At 38.9% G+C, this 20,388-nt stretch overlaps 1 protein-coding gene and 1 non-coding gene across 2 annotated transcripts; one reads left to right on the forward strand and one right to left on the reverse strand.

The window, feature by feature from the left end:
- Positions 1-12,454: 12,454 nt before the first annotated feature.
- On the forward strand, positions 12,455-12,561 carry LOC147935185 (small nucleolar RNA R71). Its single transcript, XR_015573387.1, has one exon. It is a non-coding gene; the product is annotated as a small nucleolar RNA R71 (small nucleolar RNA).
- A 1,959-nt stretch (positions 12,562-14,520) lies between these two features.
- LOC147935186 (uncharacterized) lies at positions 14,521-15,184 on the reverse strand. The gene is made up of 3 exons (XM_087472897.1): positions 14,984-15,184; positions 14,722-14,928; positions 14,521-14,640 (listed from the first exon to the last, which is right to left on the reverse strand). The coding sequence occupies exons 1-3, from the start codon at positions 15,182-15,184 to the stop codon at positions 14,521-14,523; spliced, it is 528 nt and encodes a 175-aa protein (XP_087329023.1).
- Positions 15,185-20,388: the final 5,204 nt, after the last annotated feature.

The raw sequence follows: 20,388 nt of genomic DNA on the forward strand, positions 1-20,388 counted from the left end.
CGGTCCTTCCAGCATAAACTTCAGTCAGCCTGAACAAAATTAAAATACATATATGAGTGAAGAAGAATAGAGGTATGCTTTCAGAGGTGAAATGGATTGGTGACAGAGGTGTTTAAGTAGAGAAACCTTTCCAATGAGTAACATGGGAATGAGGAAAGTGGGAACAGCTGAAACCAAGGCCAGAAGCAGATACTCCAACTCCGTGAATGTTTATTCACAAAGCAATCAAATCGTCAGATCTCTTTAAAGAAACATTGAAAGATTAGGGACTGCTGAATGAATACAAAGTAAAGAAGAGAGACCTCGTAAAGCTTGTAAGGAACAACGATCCCTAAACAGAGAGTGAGCCAGAAGGGAGTGTAGAAGAGGAAGAAGAGCTCCCCCCCCCCCCCCCCCCCCCATCTCTTACTCGGATTCGCTGCCAGCCACAAGCTCGGCGGCGGTGATGAACTGAGAAGAAGAGAGAGACATCGTCGGCGTTAGATTTTTCTGTTTTTTACCTGATGACATAATCGCTCGCTCGCTGGGGTACTACGACTACGAGCGACCCACCAAAAGATCTGAATCAAGGTCACGTGGCAGCTGCACGCTTTTGTGATCCCTTTATATATTTTTACCGTTAATTTATGACATCATCGGCTTTATCTCATACTCCCTAAGCCAAATCCAAATTTTTCTACACTTGTTAATATGAGAAAAGTTTTTGTTAAATCGTAAAATAAGTATTTATTTATAACCGATAATGTGGAATCATGTAAAATAATGTTGTAATGGGGTAAAATAATACTATATTGTATTTGCTTCAAACACATATAAATTAAATTGGAAAAATGAAGTTTTAAACCTTCAAAGTATTACTGGCACTATAAACATTTATTTTACTAATTAAATTGGAAAAATCAAGTTTTAAACCTTCAAAGTATTACTGGCACTATAAACATTTATTTTACTAACACTTTGAATCTTTAAAATGATTTTACTAATAAAAAAATTAACTATTTCATGTTGATGGATATTACTGTTTCGTCATCTTTCATGGCGGTACAAACAGGAAAGTTAGTTTTAAGGTTTAAAGTGTTAGCTTTATATTGTTAGTGCAAATATCTCAATGTTTAATGTGCTAATCAATGACACTTTGAATTTTGAAGCTTTAAAATGTGATTTTCCCAAATTAAATTATATACTACTATGTACTAAATTAATATTATTCATTTATATACGATTTTAAAATTTTATTTATTTGCTGATAAAAAGGGAAAGTTGTGCACTATGACATACTTTATAACAAAACACAAATACCAAATAAAAAAAGACAATAAAGATAGGTAATCTAGATTGAAGAGGCCTTTGCAAGTTTGTTATTAGGGGTAGTTCCTCCAAAGGATCGAAAAAAGATATATGAGTTAATATATGCTCTAAAATTGAAAAAATCATAAAAAAAAAATAGAATTTAACTCATGGTATATCAGAGGATAATGTTTACTTTTACATATATATATATATATATATATATATATATATTAACAAGTTTTCAGTATTAAAATTATCTTAATTTATTTTTTAGTATTTTTATTTAACCCAAGTGACACAACTTATGATATTTTTTTGTTAATGTAGAAGAAAAAATCAGTTTCATTTTCTTAAATATATAATATTTTGAAGTCGAAATTTTAATTTAAATCAGAAATAATTTTTGTAGAACATTAAATTTTTTCAGAAAAAGTTGAGATATTTTAATTTTAAAGAAACACATAAATTTATTGTAAATATATTTTAGGAATGTTATGTTAAATGTAAAGATTATATAAATATAAACCAAAATTAAATTAGGTAAATATGAATCAATTAGTAGAGAAATTTTATGAGCTGATTTTGTTTGCAATTTTATAGCCATATTTTAGTTATATTTTGTAAAATGTTTTAGAGATTAATTTTGTTATTTATTAAGCTAAAAGTGTAGATTGTGAAATGTATTTCAAAATTTTCAAATATAGATATACTCCCAATGGAAAAAGGTTCGAAGTTGGAATATGTAAATGTAATTTTGAATTTTTGTGAGTAAAATGTAAATATATGAAAGTTGAAAATGATTTCAGGAAAAAAAAAAAAAAAGGTTGAATATGATATCCTACTATTGTACAAGTCTGAACAAAAACCCTAGTGGCAAAATGTCAACATCTCTCAGAAGGCCAGAACCCCACCCAACCCATCTTGACAACTATTTTTCTCTTGTAGACAATACAAGCATTCCTCACGATCTCAATATCATCATCACTCATCTACTATTGTTCTCTTGGAATGCTTCAAAGAGAGATATCAGATGCTAAAGTCACATAAAAAATTCAATTTAAAATTACTTATGAGTGTTGGTGTAGTAATATTAGGGAAGTTCTCTTGAAATTAAAATGATGTCAGTGACATCTTGACAATGATGCCAACATTCAAACTAGATACATAATAAAATACTATCAGCATCCACTCATTTAATCATAACTCATAAACCTATTATAACTCATAATGTATACTGGTTCCTTGTTTCCTATTGTTTGATATTGGAGTATTGTTATATTTGATTATTGGTTATTAGTTATTGGATTATTTTTTGGATATTGGTATCTGTTATTTCCACTGTTGGTTGTGCTTATGATTAGGTGGCTAGTGGGTATGGGACCACTAGTTGTAGTTTATTACTATTATTATTATTTATTATTTATTATTTAAAAAAAATGGGTTTATGAGTTATATTAGGGATATGGTTGGTATCTAATGCTGTTTGAGCTATTGTGGAACTGCTTTTATAGAATGGAGATATGGTATGTTTTGGTCAAACACATGTCAAATCATACATAATATATAGGTTGTATGGAAACAGAAACGGATACGCGGAAGCAAAACATTTTGGAAACGAATAACTATTTTTTCTAAAATTAAGAAATAGAAACGTCTTGGAAACATATGTATATATATCTGGATATATATGTATATACATGTAACATCCGCGAACTGGAATCCCGGTTTGGGATGTGCATCGATCGATGATGGAGGAGCATCGGTCGATGCTGACTCTTTTTCCTGCGTTTTGACTTAAGTTAAACGCTGTGTTTTGGGCAAAAGGGAAAGGAAAACCCTTAAGTCGTTCATTTTGTCTCATTAGACGACTTTGGTCGTTTTTGAGAGAAAAGAAGGGAGAAAAAGTGTTTGTGAGTGTTCTTGGTGATTCCTAGTATTTGGAAGCGTTTCCTGTAGAGATCTGTAGCTGGGATCGTTGTAGGAGCTTCCTAGGAGCGTGTTCTTGATTGTTTAAGGTTCATAAACTTCTTGGCAAAGGTAAGTGCATGACCATGGCTTATCTAAGCTGGAGATTACTCTGATCTGTTTGTTTCTGTGTTGTTAGGCTTGCTAGTATGTTATGTGAGGTGTTAGGAAGCTTTCTTGTGGCATGGGATCGATTCTTGTGGTTGCAGGAATGAAGATCCGGCGAGAAGCTTCAGGGAAAACAATGCTCGGCATGAGCATCGGTCGATGCATTATGTGCGTCAGTTGATGCTAGTGCGAGGACAGCGCATATTGACCTAGGAGCGTCGGTCGATGCCAGGTGGAGGCGTCGGTCGATGCGATTAGGGTTTCTGCGTGATGTCGAGCATGTGTCGATCGATGCAAGTGGAAGCATCAGTCGATGCAAGTGAACCTGGTGTCGACCGATGCATACCTAGTGTCGGTCGATGCTGGTCCCTGATGGTGTCGGTCGATGCAATCTTTGTGTCGGTCGATGCAGAGCCTGGTTTGTTTGTTGATTGTTGTTTGATGGTTAGAGTATCTTTATTGCTTGTGTGTATAGCCCAGTAGATGGGAGGATTGCCTTACTGAGTGTTTATAAAATACTCATGCATTGCAATTTGTGTTTGTGATGCAGGTAAAGGCAAAGTGTGATCGTGGAATCAAGGCAATGAAGAGGAGGATGTTCTAGGGACTCGATTGGATGTTGTCTGGCATTGCTAGGTTGCTAGAGTTGGGTCTTTAGAACTTCTAGGTTGCTGGTTCCTTGTTTCATGTTGTTTGATATTGGAGTATTGTTATATATGATTATTGGTTATTAGTTATTGGATTATTGTTTGGATATTGGTATCTGTTATTTCCGATGTTGGTTGTGCTTGTGGTTATGTGGCTAGTGGATATGGGACCACTAGTTGTAGTTTATTATTATTATTATTATTATTATTTATTATTTATTATTTAAAAAAAAACGGGTCATGTCGTTTCAGGTCAATTGGTGACAACTTGTCCTGTGGGAAGGTTGATAAAGGGTGAGGACTAGGGTTCGAGGAACGCCCGGCGCACCAATAACCTACTGGTGGATTGGGATATCCACAGTGATGGGTTAGGATCGATGCCTTGTAGGGCTAGCTTGGGATCCGTTGGGACGGCTAGCAGTGAGGCTAGTGTGGTCCGCGGACGGTCTGTTGGGGCAGCAGCAGTGAGGCTAGTGGAGTCCACGGGACGGGTTGTTACATAAAAATCAATTTTTATATGACAACTCGTCCCACGGACCCCACTAGCTGCCCCAACGGACCGTCCGTGGACCCTGCTAGCCTCCGCTAGCCGTCCCAACGGATCCCAAGCTGGCCCTGCAGGGCATCGATCCTAACCCATTATTGTGGATATCCCAATCCACCAGTAGGTTATTGGTGCGCCAAACGTTCCTCGAACCCTGGTCTCGACCCTTTAACAACCTTCCCACAGGAATTGGTGACAGCTTGCCCTATGGGAAGGTTGTTAAAGGGTGGGGACCAGGGTTCGAGGAACGCCTGGCGCACCAATAACCTACTGGTGGATTGGGATATCCACAGTGATGGGTTACGATCGATGATCTGCAGGACCAGCTTGGGGTCCGTTGGGACGGCTAGCAGGAGGCAAACTTGGTCCACGGACGGTCCGTTGGGGCAGTTAGCGGGGGCTAGTAGGGTCCGTTGGACGGGTTGTCATAATACATAATAAAATACCAAACATAAAATCTATATCTAAGGTTGTTTAAGCTATTGTGGAACTGCTTTTATAGAATGGAGATATGTTATGTTTTGGCCAAACACATGTCAAATTATACATAATATCTTATTCTTTAAAAATATTAAAGATATAGAAAAGATAAATGTAAAAATAATATTACTCTTAACCTTTAAATAAAATTAATGATTAAGAAATCAAATTATACATAATACATACCTTAATATTTTATTAGTTTCATATATAATTAAAGTAAAATTAAATACTTAATATCTTAATATTGTTTATTAATTAATAAAATCAATACATACATATATATATATATATATGATAGTTTAACATTAATAAGAATTCTCGCATTTTCATTCTATTTCTTTTTTTTTTCTTTTGGGTCTTTGAGTAAAAGTTAGTATCCACAAAAACCTTATAAACTTTATAAACTTTTATATTTAATAAGAATTTTTTGAAAAAGAATAGATAAAAGGGATATTTTGAAAAGGATATACCAAAAAATGTATTTCTCAAAAATATTCATTTGTATTTGGAAAATTAAATATTAAAGAATCTTATAATGGTTTGAACATTTTCGAGCATATGTGGAGTAATAATACAGATAAAAATCATTAAAATAAATTCTTTTCGATGAAAAAAAAATGTGGAGTAATAATATACCAAATTGATACTAGGGTTTTGTGTGTATATCCTAGCAGGTTCAATTAACCTTATGTAGTTATAGTACGAAAGGTGTTAATCCAAATGGGATGATGCTAGTCACACAAGATGCAATCAAGATTTCACAAGTCAAGCCAATTCAAAGAGAGTGTTTTTATCTAACAATCCTAGAATGATCAGAATGCAAAACAGAAATGTGTTCTAGAACTAGAAACGAGAATGTATGACAAGAAGTGAAAATGAATGAAAACAGAAACGAGTCTAAGCATGAACTAAACAACAAGAATCGAAACAGTCTTAGGAATGCAATAAAAATCAGAAAGAAAGAAGTCCTAAGGATGGGGGTAATTGATGTCGGTGGAGTAATCTCTTAGGCTAGGTACTCAAACTCAACCACTTCCAAACCTAGCTCTCGCTAGAAAAACATGATCAAGCATGGCATGAAAAACAAGTTCATTCACGTCAACAAACATCCTAGACAACTAATCTCTTAGGCTAGGAACGTAAGTCTCTGGCACTAGTTGGTTAGACATTTCATCAAACACCTTTTGGGTGTGGAAATATCTATGACCTAGTTCCAATTAATCAGAGAGAAACTAGTATTTCTAACTCTAGTCCAGAAGGGAATCATACGAATCTAAGCTTAAACACCCTACATCCTAAGATCCTCCACCTAATCTATCCCATCCCCAAGAACTACCACACTACTCAGATCAGAAAATCATCATCAAGGATGCAAACCCATAAAACATTGAAAGAAGCATTCTTAGATAGGTAAAAATGAGATGAACAACTTGTAAAAGAAATCAAATGCAAATACTCAATAAACTTCAAGATGTCGGATTACAAAGTCTGAAAACGTATATGGTGGCTAGGTAAAACCTAAATAAAAACAATACAAGATAAAAGATGATGTCCTCAGGCAAAACTTAACAAAATGTATTCATAGTAAAAACATGTAAATCTCTAAAACTTAAAACGACAAGGTGAAGATTCGGTTTGGGAATCTCCTAAAGCGTGTAAGACGGAACATCTTCCTAACATGTGTGAACGAGTTGGTGTGCGTCCACTGGCTCAATCCAGATGATTCGAGTGAGGTCGAGTGATGAGGAGTGAGGCTGGCTCGATCGAGGTTGACTGGGAGGAGTGGAGGGGTGTTGGCTCGAACCAGCTGGGTGTATATGCATCCACTAAAACGATGATAGCTCTTGAACCAGACTTCCGATTGGCTTGAAATAAACGGCGTTGGAAAGATGACTCAATTCCCTACAATTTTGATGAAGCGTCGAAAGCTAAATCCCACTCGAGTGGAACGGCTCGAAGGGGGTGGCTCGAGAGACGGTTCCAGGAGTGTTGTGAGATTGGCTCGAGAGACGGTTTCGGGAGTGTTGTGAGATTGGCTCGAGAGACGATTCCAAGAGTGTTATGAGATTGGCTCGAGAGAGGGTTCCGGGAGTGTTGTGAGATTGGCTCGAGAGACGGTTCCGGGAGTGTTGTGATTTTGGCTCAAGAGAGTGTTCCGGGAGCGTTGTGAGATTGGCTTGAGAGAGGGTTCCGGGAGTGTTGTGCAGCGGATGGGTTGAGTGATGCGTTCCTGACGTCTCCTAGATACCTGAAATACTACGAAATGCACAATGTATGCAAGGATGATGCAAGAACTACCTAGTCATGCAAAGTGTATAGAAAGGACTAGAAAATGATGCAACACAATGAGTTATCCTAGCTAAATGCATGATAAATATATGCTAGGGAGAGACAATATATAGACATATCAACTCCCCCAAACTTAGTCTTTGCTTGTCCTCAAGCAAACGATCAGGAACAAAGTATGGAAGATAGGTGTGAAGATGGGGTCTCAGAAGCTAAAACATGCTGAATAGAGTAGTTAAAATCAAGGTCCTTGTTTTTAGTTCTATGATGCATGGTGAAGGGACTTTATTTAAAAACTTTGTTGAAAAGATTCTGATCTTTAATCTACACATGCAATCCTATCAATCATTTTCTTTAACATTCATTAACAGAGAACCATGAATCAAGCTAAGCAACGTCATTGAACTCATTTGGCTAGGGTGAAAGGTCAAAGACGAAGATGGTCTCCTTCTCAAGTGGTTTTATCAATACAGAATAAGCTTCTCTCACGAAAAGGAGTTGAGCTTAAAAGAAGGCTAAAGGTTGAAACGAACTGATACATACAAGAGCAATGCCCTGTCTACCCAAAGGGAAATAAGGAAGTTCAGCCCTAACATGCTAACCCAAAAGTTGGTCCTATCTCTACCCTTCGTCAGAAACATCATCTCAAACCTTTTACACTTAGTCTTAGGAGGAGTTCACTTCTTTTCATTCTAGCGATTGGGAAATCTTTATTATATCTATAGTTCCTCTTCTTTTCTTCTAAGGACTCTAGACATCTTAAGCATTTTTTACTTTCTTTTCTTTGTCTAATCTTTTTATTTCATGCCCAGAACCAATTACTCTTTTTACTTTGCTCAACTCAAATCATTTACTAGACTTGTAAATTTTGAAAATACATCCCCCTTCTTAAGACTTTCTACCCTTTACTTTTCTGCACAAATCCATACACAATACCCAAAATCCAGTTCTCACCTAGTCCTACTAGTCCGGATAACGCGAACTAGAACTACAAAGGATCCTACTCTTGTCGGTTAGAACCTAACACTTTCTAACAAGCTCAACTCGAAAAAAGCCTGACACTCAAGAATACAATTGGCTTGAAAGAACGGTTGGTTAAGAGTGCGGGAAACTGTTCCAAAGATGGGAATCAGCTACTTGGATTGTCAAGGGTGATAAAAATGTGAAAGACAATCCAAGTATGTATATGGTATCCATGAGTTCAACTTCAATGCATAACACGATAATTGCAAGTCAAGATTAGGTTCAGATAGATAGGTAATAATGTCAATTCAAAACATGCTTCAATCAAGACTAGAATTCAAAACCTTGTTCAATCTTACATTTCAAGTTCAATCAACAAGCATCAAAGAACTAATTACAATGGCCTTGATCCTATCCTATTGAATTCAGCATGCTACCAAGGTTACAATCATCATCAACCCCTATGCTAAATGCAACAACCCTATATGAATAACACTAGACTCAATCATAATATGCAAGTGCAAACTACATGAACACTCTGTTTTTGTGGAATCGATTATTTTTTTTTATTATTTTTTTTTTGGAGATTTTCTATCCAAATAGATGGATGCAAACTCAAACATGATATGATGCAAAAAAAATTGAAATAAGAATCACAAAACACAACATCAGATACATCATCTCAAACCCTCCCCCTAACTTAAATTACACAGTCTCCTATGTGAGAAAAATTTGCAGGAAGATTTAAGAATCACAACAGAAACAATGCAGGAATGAAATGGCATATACAAGGGAAGGTAGGAGTACCTCAGTAATAGAGGAAGGAGTCGGTGCTCGCCCAAGGAGGAGCGTTATATTGACTTTGTCCTTCACCTTATCCCGGATCCGCAGGAGTGATCTCAGCTGGTTGCTCAACTTGCTGCTCAACCGCTTGCGTGTTCCGATAAACGTTCTATGGCTCGTCACACTGCATGTCATCGACTCTGGACTCACCATGGTACGATGCTAGCACAACCACCTCTGTAGGCTGATAATCACCTTGATGTTCGATCTGCTACTCAACCCCCGGTCATGCCCTGATAATCACCCTGAGCTTCATCTCGCTGCTCAACCTCAACCTCATGCTCATCTCGAGCTGTAGAACGACGCGCTGACCGATGACTTGAGGAGGCTTTGGAACCACGCGAACCTTGTCTCATTTTCTCCCTGGACTCATGTGACGAGTGGCGTGAAGGAGCGGGTGAAGGCTGACGCTCCCGTGACACATATGAAGATTGACGTGCTGGGGAGGGAACTGGAGAGAGTGTTCTCTGACGAGTTGGCTCGATGGAGACTTTGTGTGTGGCTCGAGAGAGGGGTTGTGGTAGTTGGAGCGTGGCTCGAGAGGATCTTCACGGAGGCGACAAGAGAGCTTCGATCGAGTCGTACAGGGGTTGGCTCGGTGGACAGGGTCGGGTGAGACGCGGCTCGAGGGAGGCTTCGCCAGATTAGGTGGGGAATCAGCAGTGGTCAAGCTGCGACGGATTGAGAACTCGAGAGAACAGCGTCGGTCGAGAGAGAATTACGGAGGCGGCTCGATTGGTGTTGAGCGAGTGCAGAGTGAGATTGGCTCGAGCGTGACAGCGGAGGCGTGGCTCAAACGAGTGCAGAGTGATGAGCCTCTCAAGATGGGTCGAGTCTGATTCCCTGTCGTCGGTTGAACCTTGCTCGAGTAGATGATGGTTGAGAACGCACGGTGGTGGTTAAACTCTCTAGGCCGCGTCGCAGCGCCTTCTTTTGACCTATACTTTCACCTTTTTTTTTTTTGCCCATACTCCCTTCTGCAGATTCCTGAACACCAAAAAACTAAAAACAAAAATCAAAAACACAAGGATCCTAAAAAATATTTACAGTGATACCTTTGGGACTTCCTCCCAAGTGAGCTTATTTAAAGTTTCTAAGCTTGACTTTGCATACTCCTTATGCTTTGGGAGGTTCATAGAGACGCTTTAGAGATCCCTCTAGAATGTCTTGTCTAGCCAGATACTCTTTAACATTTTGCCCAGGTTCAACAACAAATGAACTGCTCTTCTTCATTATCCCAAACCTCTTCCTTAATTTCCTTGGAGGAGAAATTCTCTTTGTACCTTGGAGCTTCTTTATTTGCCCACTCATCTCCTTCTCCTTCACCATAGCTGTTAACTCTTTCATTGAGTCCCTTAGAATCTCTGTATTTTGGAGTTCATATAAACTGTCAAGCGCAGGAGGACTTGACTCTTGCGGTTGGTGAGGTTTAGAAAGCAGGTCTTGACGCTTGGGGAGGGCAACAACTGCACTCGAGTTGGAACACGGTCGAGTGCCCCTTAGAGTTTCCTCTTTGGCTACCAAAACCCTTGTTTCTGCCACATTCACACCCTCAAAGACGTCAAACCCAGCTTTCTGATCTTTCTCTTCAATCACGAAGGTCTGTCCATCAATAGTTGGTTTCTTCTTAGAATCCTTGATATCAAACTTCATCTTGAAGTTTTTACCCAGATTGAGATCAATCATCCCCTTCTTGACATCAATAACTGCTCCAGCTGTAGCTAAGAAATGTCTTCCCAGGATTGGTGGATCTTTAGGCTCTTCATCCATTCTCAGCACCACAAAGTCAGTAGGAATCTCAGCTTGTCCAATTTTGATGGGCAGGTTCTCTAGTAGACCATGAGGCAATCTAGTAGTCCTATCAGCCAATATTAAGCGGAGGTTGCATGACTTGTATTTGTTGAATCCTAGCCTCTGAGCTACAGAGAGTGGCATGAGGCTTACTGAAGCACCAAGGTCACATAGTCACTTTTTGAAGGCCAATGGACCTAGAGAACAAGGCAAGTTGAAAGAACCAGGGTCCTCTTGCTTCTTTGGGATAATCATCTTCTGAATAACAGCCTTGCATTCATGAATAACCCCACCTATGACATGCACTCCCCTCTCATCTTCCAGAGCCTTAGCTTGAGCTCCTTTAGCTATCCGCTCCTTCTCTTTGGTCCTTTCTGTTACCAAATCAGTTAAAAACTTTTGATACTGAGGCACAAGTGCAAATGCATCAAGCAAAGGCATCCTAAGTTCAATCTCATTGACTTGTTTTTCGAACAGATTTTTATACTTCTCAGTAAGCTGCTTCTTAAACCTCACTGGAAATGGTAGAGGTGGCTTGTATGGTGGAGGAATGAATCTCACAGGTTTATCCTTGGGAGCAGTGGGTTCTTTAGTAGCTTCAGGATCAAATTGCTTGGCTGACTTAATTGGATCCTTTAGCACCTCGATAGGATCCTTTATCTAAACTTCATCTTGAAGAAAACCCTCCCCATCTAAACTCTCATTGTCCTCAGTGAGCCGTACATCTATAGCTTGGGTGGTGATGGCATGGATAGTAGTATAGTCCTTGGTGTTTTGAACTGCTTTTCCAGGTAGTTAGCCAGTTGTTGGGGTAGAAGTAGAACTGCTTCATCTTGGAGTTAAGAGCTTCAAACTTGACATTCAGATCATTGTAAGAACATTCCAGTTGACTAAGTTCAGTAAACTTCTTAGCAGTATCCAGAGAACCACTAGCTTGACCTTGAAGAAGTTGTTGCATCATGTGCTTCATTTCTTGATTTGGATCTTGAGTAGGTTGAACTTGTTGAGGTGAAAATCCTGGTGGTGGTCCGAAAGGAGAGTGATAACCTTGCTGGAACTGTTGTTTAGGCACGAATCCTTGAGTGTAATGCGCAAAACGTTTTTGTTGGCCTTGTTGTTGTTGCTGAGGAGGGTACACTTGATCATGTGGATTCGCAACATTGGTGCTCCGGTAAGACAAATTGGGGTTCGTCTTGTAGGGGTTGCAACCCTTGTTGTATCCACCTTGATTTTGGACGTAGCTGATTTCTTCAGACTGGCTCACCCTCCTCATCATGAACGTGAAAAGGGTCGTCCTCAGAGACGAAGTGGACGGTTTGCTGCTGACTGAGCAAGAGGCGGTCAAGCTTGTCATTTAACTGTGCGGTCATAATCCTCGTTATAATTGCCATCAGACTGGGCGAGGTTTTCAATGAGTTCCCATCCTTCATCGACGTCCTTGTTCAGGAAGTTGCCGTTTGAAGCAGTGTCAAGCAACATACGTATCTTTGGTAGCACACCACGGTAGAGAGTGCTCAGCAATGACTCGTTGCTGAATCCGTGATGTGGACACTGGCTCTGGTAACCCTTGAAATGCTCCCAGGCTTCACAGAATAATTATGAGTTCCTCTGAGCAAAGCCAGAGATGTCATTCCTGAGACGTGTTGTTCTGGCGTTGGAGAAGAATTTGGCCAACAAGGCTTTCTTGCAGTCGTCCCAAGTGGTGATTGATCCTTTGGGAATGTTTTTCTCCCATTGATGAGCTTTGTCTCCCAGGGAGAATGGGAAGAGTCGCAACTTGAAACCATCCTCACTCACTCCATTGATCTTGGTGAGACTGCACAGACGGTCGAACTCGTCCAGGTGATCGATTGGATCCTCCATAGGCAATCCATGAAACTTGTTCCCTTGGATCATGGATATCAGACCACTTTTGATTTCGAAGTTGTTATTCTGCACAGCAGGAGGGATGATTCCAGCACGCTGAGTATGAGTGTACGGTGCATCCCCAGCACCAATTTTTTGCGGTCTCGCATTTGGTCCATTCTGTTGTTCCATAGTAACTGGTGCGGGATGATCTGTGAGATGACGAGCTTGTCGTGGTCTTTGTAACCGATTTATGTCATCGATAGCAGGAAGGAGATTCTGATGTCCTCTTGATCTGGTGTGCATGCAAGGTTGAAATCAACAGGTTCCTGAGTTGCAAAACAAACAAACAGACAACCAAAACAAGTCAGTACTCAGACTAACAAGCGTAACAGAACTTAATCTTGCAAAACTTGAAATCTTAAATGTAGCAAAACAAATCCCAAATGGCAACGGCGCCAAATTGATACTAGGGTTTTGTATGTCTATCCTAGCAGGTTCAATTAACCTTATGTAGTTGTAGTACTTAAGGTGTCAATCCAAATGGGATGATACTAGTCACTCAAGATGCAATCAAGATTTCACAAGTCAAGCCAATTCAAAGAGAGTATTTTTATCTAACAATCCTAGAATGATTAGAATGCAAAACGAAAATGTGTTCTAGAATTAGAAACGAGAATGTATGACAAGAAGCGAAAATGAATGAAAACAGAAAAGACTCTAAGCATGAACTAAACAACAAGAATCAGAGCATTCTCAGGAATGCAATAAAAGTCTGAAAGAAAAAAGTCCTAAAGATGGGGGTAATTCATGTCGGTGGAGTATCCTAGTCTATAGAGTGTTTAACATGCCACAAGCAAACTATCCCTAAACAATGAACATCAATCACTACAAGAAAACAGGTGATTTACGACTGCACTAATAGTCACTAAATACTCGCTAAATCACACATAACGACTAAGTTACGACTAATAACTATTGTCGTAAATCGATAGTCGGTAAGGAAATTCAGTCGTAACATAGTCGGTAAATAGCGACAATATTACGACTATGGCACGTAGTCGTAAACGTAGTCATAATTTAGTCATTACTATTTACAACTATTTGACGACTATGTTACGACTAATAAAATATTGGCAGAAGTAGTTTACGACTAGTTTGAGAATAGTTGTGAATTCGTCGTTAAATTATGCGACTTCGTGGCTACTATCGGACGACTATTTGATGACTTTAAGCCAGATTTAATGACTGGTTTGACGACTATAGTGATTAAAACCATAATTATTTTGTTTTGTTTTTTAAATCGAATTACTAATGAAACAGAAACCTAAAATTCACAGTTTTAATAACCAAAAGTTCACCACAATAGTAATATGTTCACCACATTAGCAATTACAAAAAGAGAACCAAAATGATCAATCAAAAAATATGATTGACACATCATCCCAAAGTGACAAGTTCATAATAATTAACCAAAATAGAACCTAAACCATAATAAGTAGCCTAAGAAGTAACCTAAGTAGGAGCTGTTCTCTGTGTTGGAGAGGCGGTGAATGCATCACTTGCTTCAGACTATTGGAATTCGACAAAGGTCGGACACATCGTACGCATGAACTTTTCCAAGTGCTCTATCTTCTTATGTTGCTCAGCCACAACTTTGGAATGTTCTGCTTCACGAGCAGCAATCTCAGCATCATGTTTTGCATTATAGGCAACTTGTTCTTCAATTATACGATGACCTTCTTTCATTTGCTCTTAAAATGCTACAAATGATGACTGTCCTTGTGGATAGCTCTTGCCATTGGGAAAATCCTGAAGATGATCCTTGAGGCTTCCAAGTCCAAAAAGATTACCTAGTGAATCCTTCTCAGTGGACTTAGTAAAGAAAAACTGAAACTGTTAGCTCTGAAAATTTTGAAGACTGATTAAATATAGATTGTGAAAATGGTACTTTACCTGAAGAAAGATGGCTGTATAATCTTCTGTTGTGAGCTCCTGAGCTCGTGAAGGATCTGACTCGATCTCAGATATCTTAGCTTGTAAGTTTTTCTCATAAGTTGAGAAGATCTTCTCGGCTTTTCCATCTACATACGTATCATATGGCCTTGTATGTGTCTCTTTGAAAACCTCACCAAGACTCACCGGTCTCTCAAGTTTCTCTTCCTGGAATGTTACAAAAAAAAAAAAAAAGGTTAAGACATAAGTTAAAGTTACTCACCAAGCCTTGTTTGACTTGTTGATACGATGTTGGCCCAAATAAGTGCGAGTGTGGACCGAGACCATTACGGTCTGACATACGAGCATTGGAATAGATTCGACTCCTTTCCTGTGCTTCTTCAGTATCCCACTGCGCAACCATTGTTTTCCATAGTTCACCCACGATCCATTTAGGTTGCACTTGACTAGTGTCGCTTACCATGTTTTTCATCCGGCGTTGACATTGTTCCTGTTATCAATGGATCCCAAGTGTGTGTTTTCTAGGGAAAAAGAAAATCGAATTAAGTTATTGATAAACAACAATTAAAACCTATCTATGAATGATATATAACAGAAAACTATACCCCAAACTAAAGGAAATATCTTTCTCGTCTATCCAGAGGTACACATGACCAATTATAATATTCACCATCAAATTTGTTTGTAAAAACCTTTGTAATCTTCCGCACCAGTTGCGATTTGACATCACGAGTAAACCTCATAACATAAGAATCAAGTCAGACTTGGGAATGACAAAACAATAAAAAATAGTTCATGACAAACAGATATACTTTTCTAGTTACTACTAACTGATGAGAGACTTGGGAATGACAAAACAATAAACAATAGTTCATGACAAACACATATACTCGACAAAACAATAAACAATAGTTCATGACAAAACACATATACTCGACAAAACAATAAACAATAGTTCATGGCAAAACACAAAAGTTCATGACAAAATACATATACTCGACAAAACAATGACAGAACAATCACAAACCAATGACAAAACAATCACATAACACTCGACTATGTAACACATGTATGACAAAACAATATTAAAACATGTTTACATACCAAGTCGTGTTAGGCTTCGGTTCCGGAGAGAGTACGATGGTAAATTTGTCGCAGTCCGGAACCATAAGTATGGCGTTAAGATCCCTCAACGTGTCCTCCTGGATTTTTGGCAATACTGGATCTGGCTCCTTAAAGTTGTTACCTTGAGAAGACGGATGGCTTTAAGCGTGAGAGTTCTGAACTGGAGATCTCGCAGAATCATGCAAAGGATTCGATTGAACCGGCGGAATGTTCTGGACTTCTGGTAATGACCGAGCTGGTTGGTCTTCTCGGCTTCGATTCAAGGAATTCTCAAACAGGACCTGTGGCGGTGGATAGATTCTGACCTGCGGTGCACTTGACGTCGATAGTTGGGGGGGGGGGGGGGGAACGCGGACTTGTTCTTGAGGCGTCTGAGGCGTCGGATTTTGAGCCGCTGGCGTGAAGTTGTATTGTGGTGGTAGAGGATTGACTTTTCTCACCTTCGACGTAGGGTTCAAGCCACCGGGTCTGAGAGAAGCGTCGGGGACAACATTCCTCTTTCGTCCACCCTTCTTAACCGGCATCGTAGAAGATTGAGAGAATCGGCGATTGCGTCAATGAGAGATTGAGAGACGAGAGGTTGAGAGAAACGGCGAAGAACGGTGAGAGAAATCAGAAATGAGAGATTAGAGTTTGAGCATTAGGGTTAGGTCGTTTGTTTATGGGCTGGACGGCGTAAATGGATTCTCAGGCTTGTTTAGTCCCAAAATGTTTTAAAATTAGTCGCTTATTAGTCGCTGATGAGTTGGTATGTGATTTTAGTTTAACAAATTGGGCTTGTCTTGTAGTCCAAAACCTGGTCCAACACGTAATAAACATGTTTAAACCCAATATTTTGTAGTTAGCCACTTATTAGTCATGAATCTGTAGCCATATTTAATTTTAGAAAAACATATAATTTAGTTTAGTTTACATTTTATTTGAAATCTGCTACTTATATATATACATTACATAATATATTGATCACTTAAAAATTACAAAACATTAGTTACATATAAATTTAAAGAATGTGAATATCTAATAGTATATAAAGAATGCAAACATGGATATATATAAACTTAAAAACATTAGTTACATATAAACATTAAACATTAGTTACATATAAACCAATTCACATCTGCAGTAATATAAAACAATTAATAAGACATGCTGCACCTAAACATAAGTATAGATATGAGAATGCAAACACATGATTCTTGTATTTATAGTTAATATGTGAAGAATACCACAAAAGTAGTCGTTGTATAGTCGCCAACTTACCGACTCATAGTCTTAGTTGCTAACTCGTCGCCAAATTAGCTACTTGGATACAACTCAATTAAGTTCATCCCATTTAGTCGTATAATGGTCGTTAATCAACGACTACAGTACTGACTACTCTATTTGGTCGGCAAATGACTAAATTTACGCAGTTGTAACTTGGTCACTTAGTGGTCGGCAGATAGTTGGGAAATTTAGCGACTACGTATTTAGTCGCCAAGCGTAGTTGTAAATATCTTGTTTTCTTGTAGTGACTTCTTAGCTAATCCAATCTCTTGACAGAAGGTACTCAAACTCAACCACTTCCAAACCTAGCACTCGCTAGAGAAACATGATCAAGCATGGCATGAATAACAAGTTCATTCAAGTCAACAAACAACCTAGACAACTAATCTCTTAGGCTAGGAACGTAAGTCTCTGGCACTAGTTGGTCACACATTTCATCAAACACCTTTTGGGTGTGGAAATGTCTATGACCTAGTTTTAGATCAGAGAGAAACTAGTATTTCTAACTCTAGTCCAGAAGGTAATCATACGAATCTAAGCTTAAACACCCTATATCCTAAGATCCTCCACCTAATTTATCCCATCCCTAAGAACTACCACAATACTCAGATCCGAAAATCATCATCAAGGATGCAAACCCAGAAAACATTGAAACAAGCATTCTTAGATAGGTAAAAATAAGATGAAAAACTTGTAAAAGAAATCAAATGCAATTACTCAATAAACTCCAAGATGTCGGATTACAAAGTCTGAGAGCTTATATGGTGGCTAGGTAAAACCTTAAGAAAAAACAATATGAGATAAAAGATGATTTCCTCAGCCAAGGCTTAACAAAATGTATTTATCGTAAAAACATGTAAATCCCTAAAACTTAAAACGACAAGGTGAAGAGTCAGTTTGGGAATCTCCTGAAGCATGTAAGACGGAACGTCTTCCTGACATTTGTGAACGAGTTGGTGTGCGTCCAGTGGCTCGATCCAGATGGTTCGAGTGAGTTCGAGTGATGCAGGGTGAGGCTGGCTCGATCGAAGTCGACTGGGAGGAGTGGAGGGGTGTTGGCTCGAACCAGAGTGGTTTTGGCTCGAGCTGGGTGTATATGCATCCACTAAAAAACGATGATAACTCTTGAACCACACCTCCGATTGGCTTGAAATAAAAAGCGTTGGAAAGATCACTCAATTCCCTACAATTTTGATGAAGATGTAGAAAGCTAAATCCCACCCGAGTGGAACAGTTAGAAGGGGGTGGCTCGAGAGATGGTTCCAGGAGTGTTGTGAGATTGGCTCGAGAGACGGTTCCGGGAATGTTGTGAGATTGGCTCGAGAGAGGGTTCCGGGAGCGTTGTGAGATTAATATCCTAGATAAATGCATGATAAATATATGCTAGAGAGAGACAAAATATAGACATATCACAAAACTAGTAGATCAGCGACAAAACAAAGACAATAGGCGTTACGTTAGGAGTATCTTTTTTTTTTTTTTTTTTTGAATGAATGTTAAATTACGTTAACCAAAAAACCTTATTTACAATATATGCATAATCTTTTTGAAATTCTTTAAAGAGCTATTGGAAAGATCTTGGAACTAAAACAGAGTTGGAGCTTGATGGAATATGAGTGTTCTCTCTTACCTTGAGTCAAACCAAATTTGCAGACCATATAGAGATCTAGAAGATCATAAGATTAATAACAATATATTCTATATTTATTATTTAGATTTATATGTATTTGCAATCATTATAGTTTAGGAAACTATTGTATTATATAATTCTATGCAAGTGTCTCCCCCTTGCAAAAACATAGGAGTACTCGCCGAGGTCACCAAACATGTTGCAACTTCCTTTCTCAGAATTGCATGGGAGAGAATTGTCTCTCCATCACACCATCACACCAGGGATCGAGTAACAAAATTGGTACCCTGGAAGAAATTTAATAGACCATCCTTGAGTTTGGTGCTTCCTTGTTACGTGAAAGAGAGAGACTAGTCTATTACGAACCTGCCGATTAATGAACTTGGTAAGCGTCTCTGGTGGCGGTTGGCTATCACCATGCCGTCTACAGTTACGTTCATGCCAAACATAGTCGACTGAGGCTTGCAAAGCATAAAGAGTCTATATATTTGAACTATAGAATTTTACTATTAAGTACATTATATATTTGAACTATAGAATTTTACTATTAAGTACATTATTGAATGGTTCAAAATAGGTAATGACGGGTCTATGGTCCGATGCTTCAAACAGATGCGACTCGATTCTAGCACGACGCGCCAGCTTGTCCGCATTATCATTTTGTGTTCAGGGGTTGAAGACTAAAGAAAATGATAGGAATTCTTCCTTATCCGCTTCAATCTCATCCAAGTATGTCTTGAATGCAGACCACTCGGAAGGTGAAGACACCATCTTCACCAAATCAGAACAGTCCGTGAGAAAAACAACATTCTCATTATCCGCGCCAATCATACACCACATTGCCCAAATTAGAGCTTCCACTTCTGCATGGAGGGGTGACAAGCTACGGTGAAGATTAGAAGCACCCATAGTGGGAGATTCCCCCACAGGGGAAATGCAATGTTATCCTCTGCCTGCATACTAGTCAGTCGCTTTCCAAGATCCATCCACAAAACATCGGTAATTGGTTCCATGTCTATTAACTGCAACAGTATCATTAACTGTAGTACCAGATGTCGGCCGAGAGCCGCCCTGAGGAGGAAGTCCTAAAGTATCCTCCTGTGCCGAAAACCAAAGATTAGCTTCCTCCTCTGCTAACTGTAAAATCGCTAGTGGGTTGGAATCCAAATTGCTAAAAAAAATTATTATTCCTAGCCTTCCAAATATACCAAAGAATCCACGGGAAAATATCCGTCGAAGGACTCTGCTGAGATCTCCAAAATAAATAATCCATGTTTGCATAGACAGATTCTGAAGGAAAACATTCCGAAGATGTCTGGAATGAGGACAAAGCCCAGATCTGCCAAGCCGGGGGACACAAAAATAGGGCAAGATTGATTTTCTCCTCCGACCCGCCACAAAGGGCACACTCAAAATCATAGTCACCGCAGATTAGCTTTTGTCGCCACACAACCCGTAATTGCTTGCCCCAAAAAATATCAAATTTTTGGTGGACACCGAATCTGCCAGACAAATGCCTGCAGCAGAATAATAGTGGGACCAGAACAGATAACGCCTGATTCGGCCGCAAAGCTTTATACCCAGATTTAACTGAATATAGGCTAGTTTTTGTCAAATGCCAACCCAACCTATCCGGTGAATTTAGA

The sequence above is a fragment of the Camelina sativa genome, chromosome 11 (genome assembly GCF_030686135.1).
Source record: "Camelina sativa cultivar CO46 ecotype springtype chromosome 11, ASM3068613v1".
NCBI lineage: Eukaryota > Viridiplantae > Streptophyta > Magnoliopsida > Brassicales > Brassicaceae > Camelina > Camelina sativa.

Coding starts and splice junctions, on each gene's coding strand:
- LOC147935186 (XM_087472897.1), bottom strand. CDS start 15,184: ATGGTAAGCGACACTAGTCAAGTGCAACCTAAATGGATCGTGGGTGAA. Junction 14,929..14,983: donor AACAAGTCAAACAAGGCTTG/GTGAGTAACTTT, acceptor GTAACATTCCAG/GAAGAGAAACTTGAGAGACC. Junction 14,641..14,721: donor ATACAGCCATCTTTCTTCAG/GTAAAGTACCAT, acceptor TTCTTTACTAAG/TCCACTGAGAAGGATTCACT.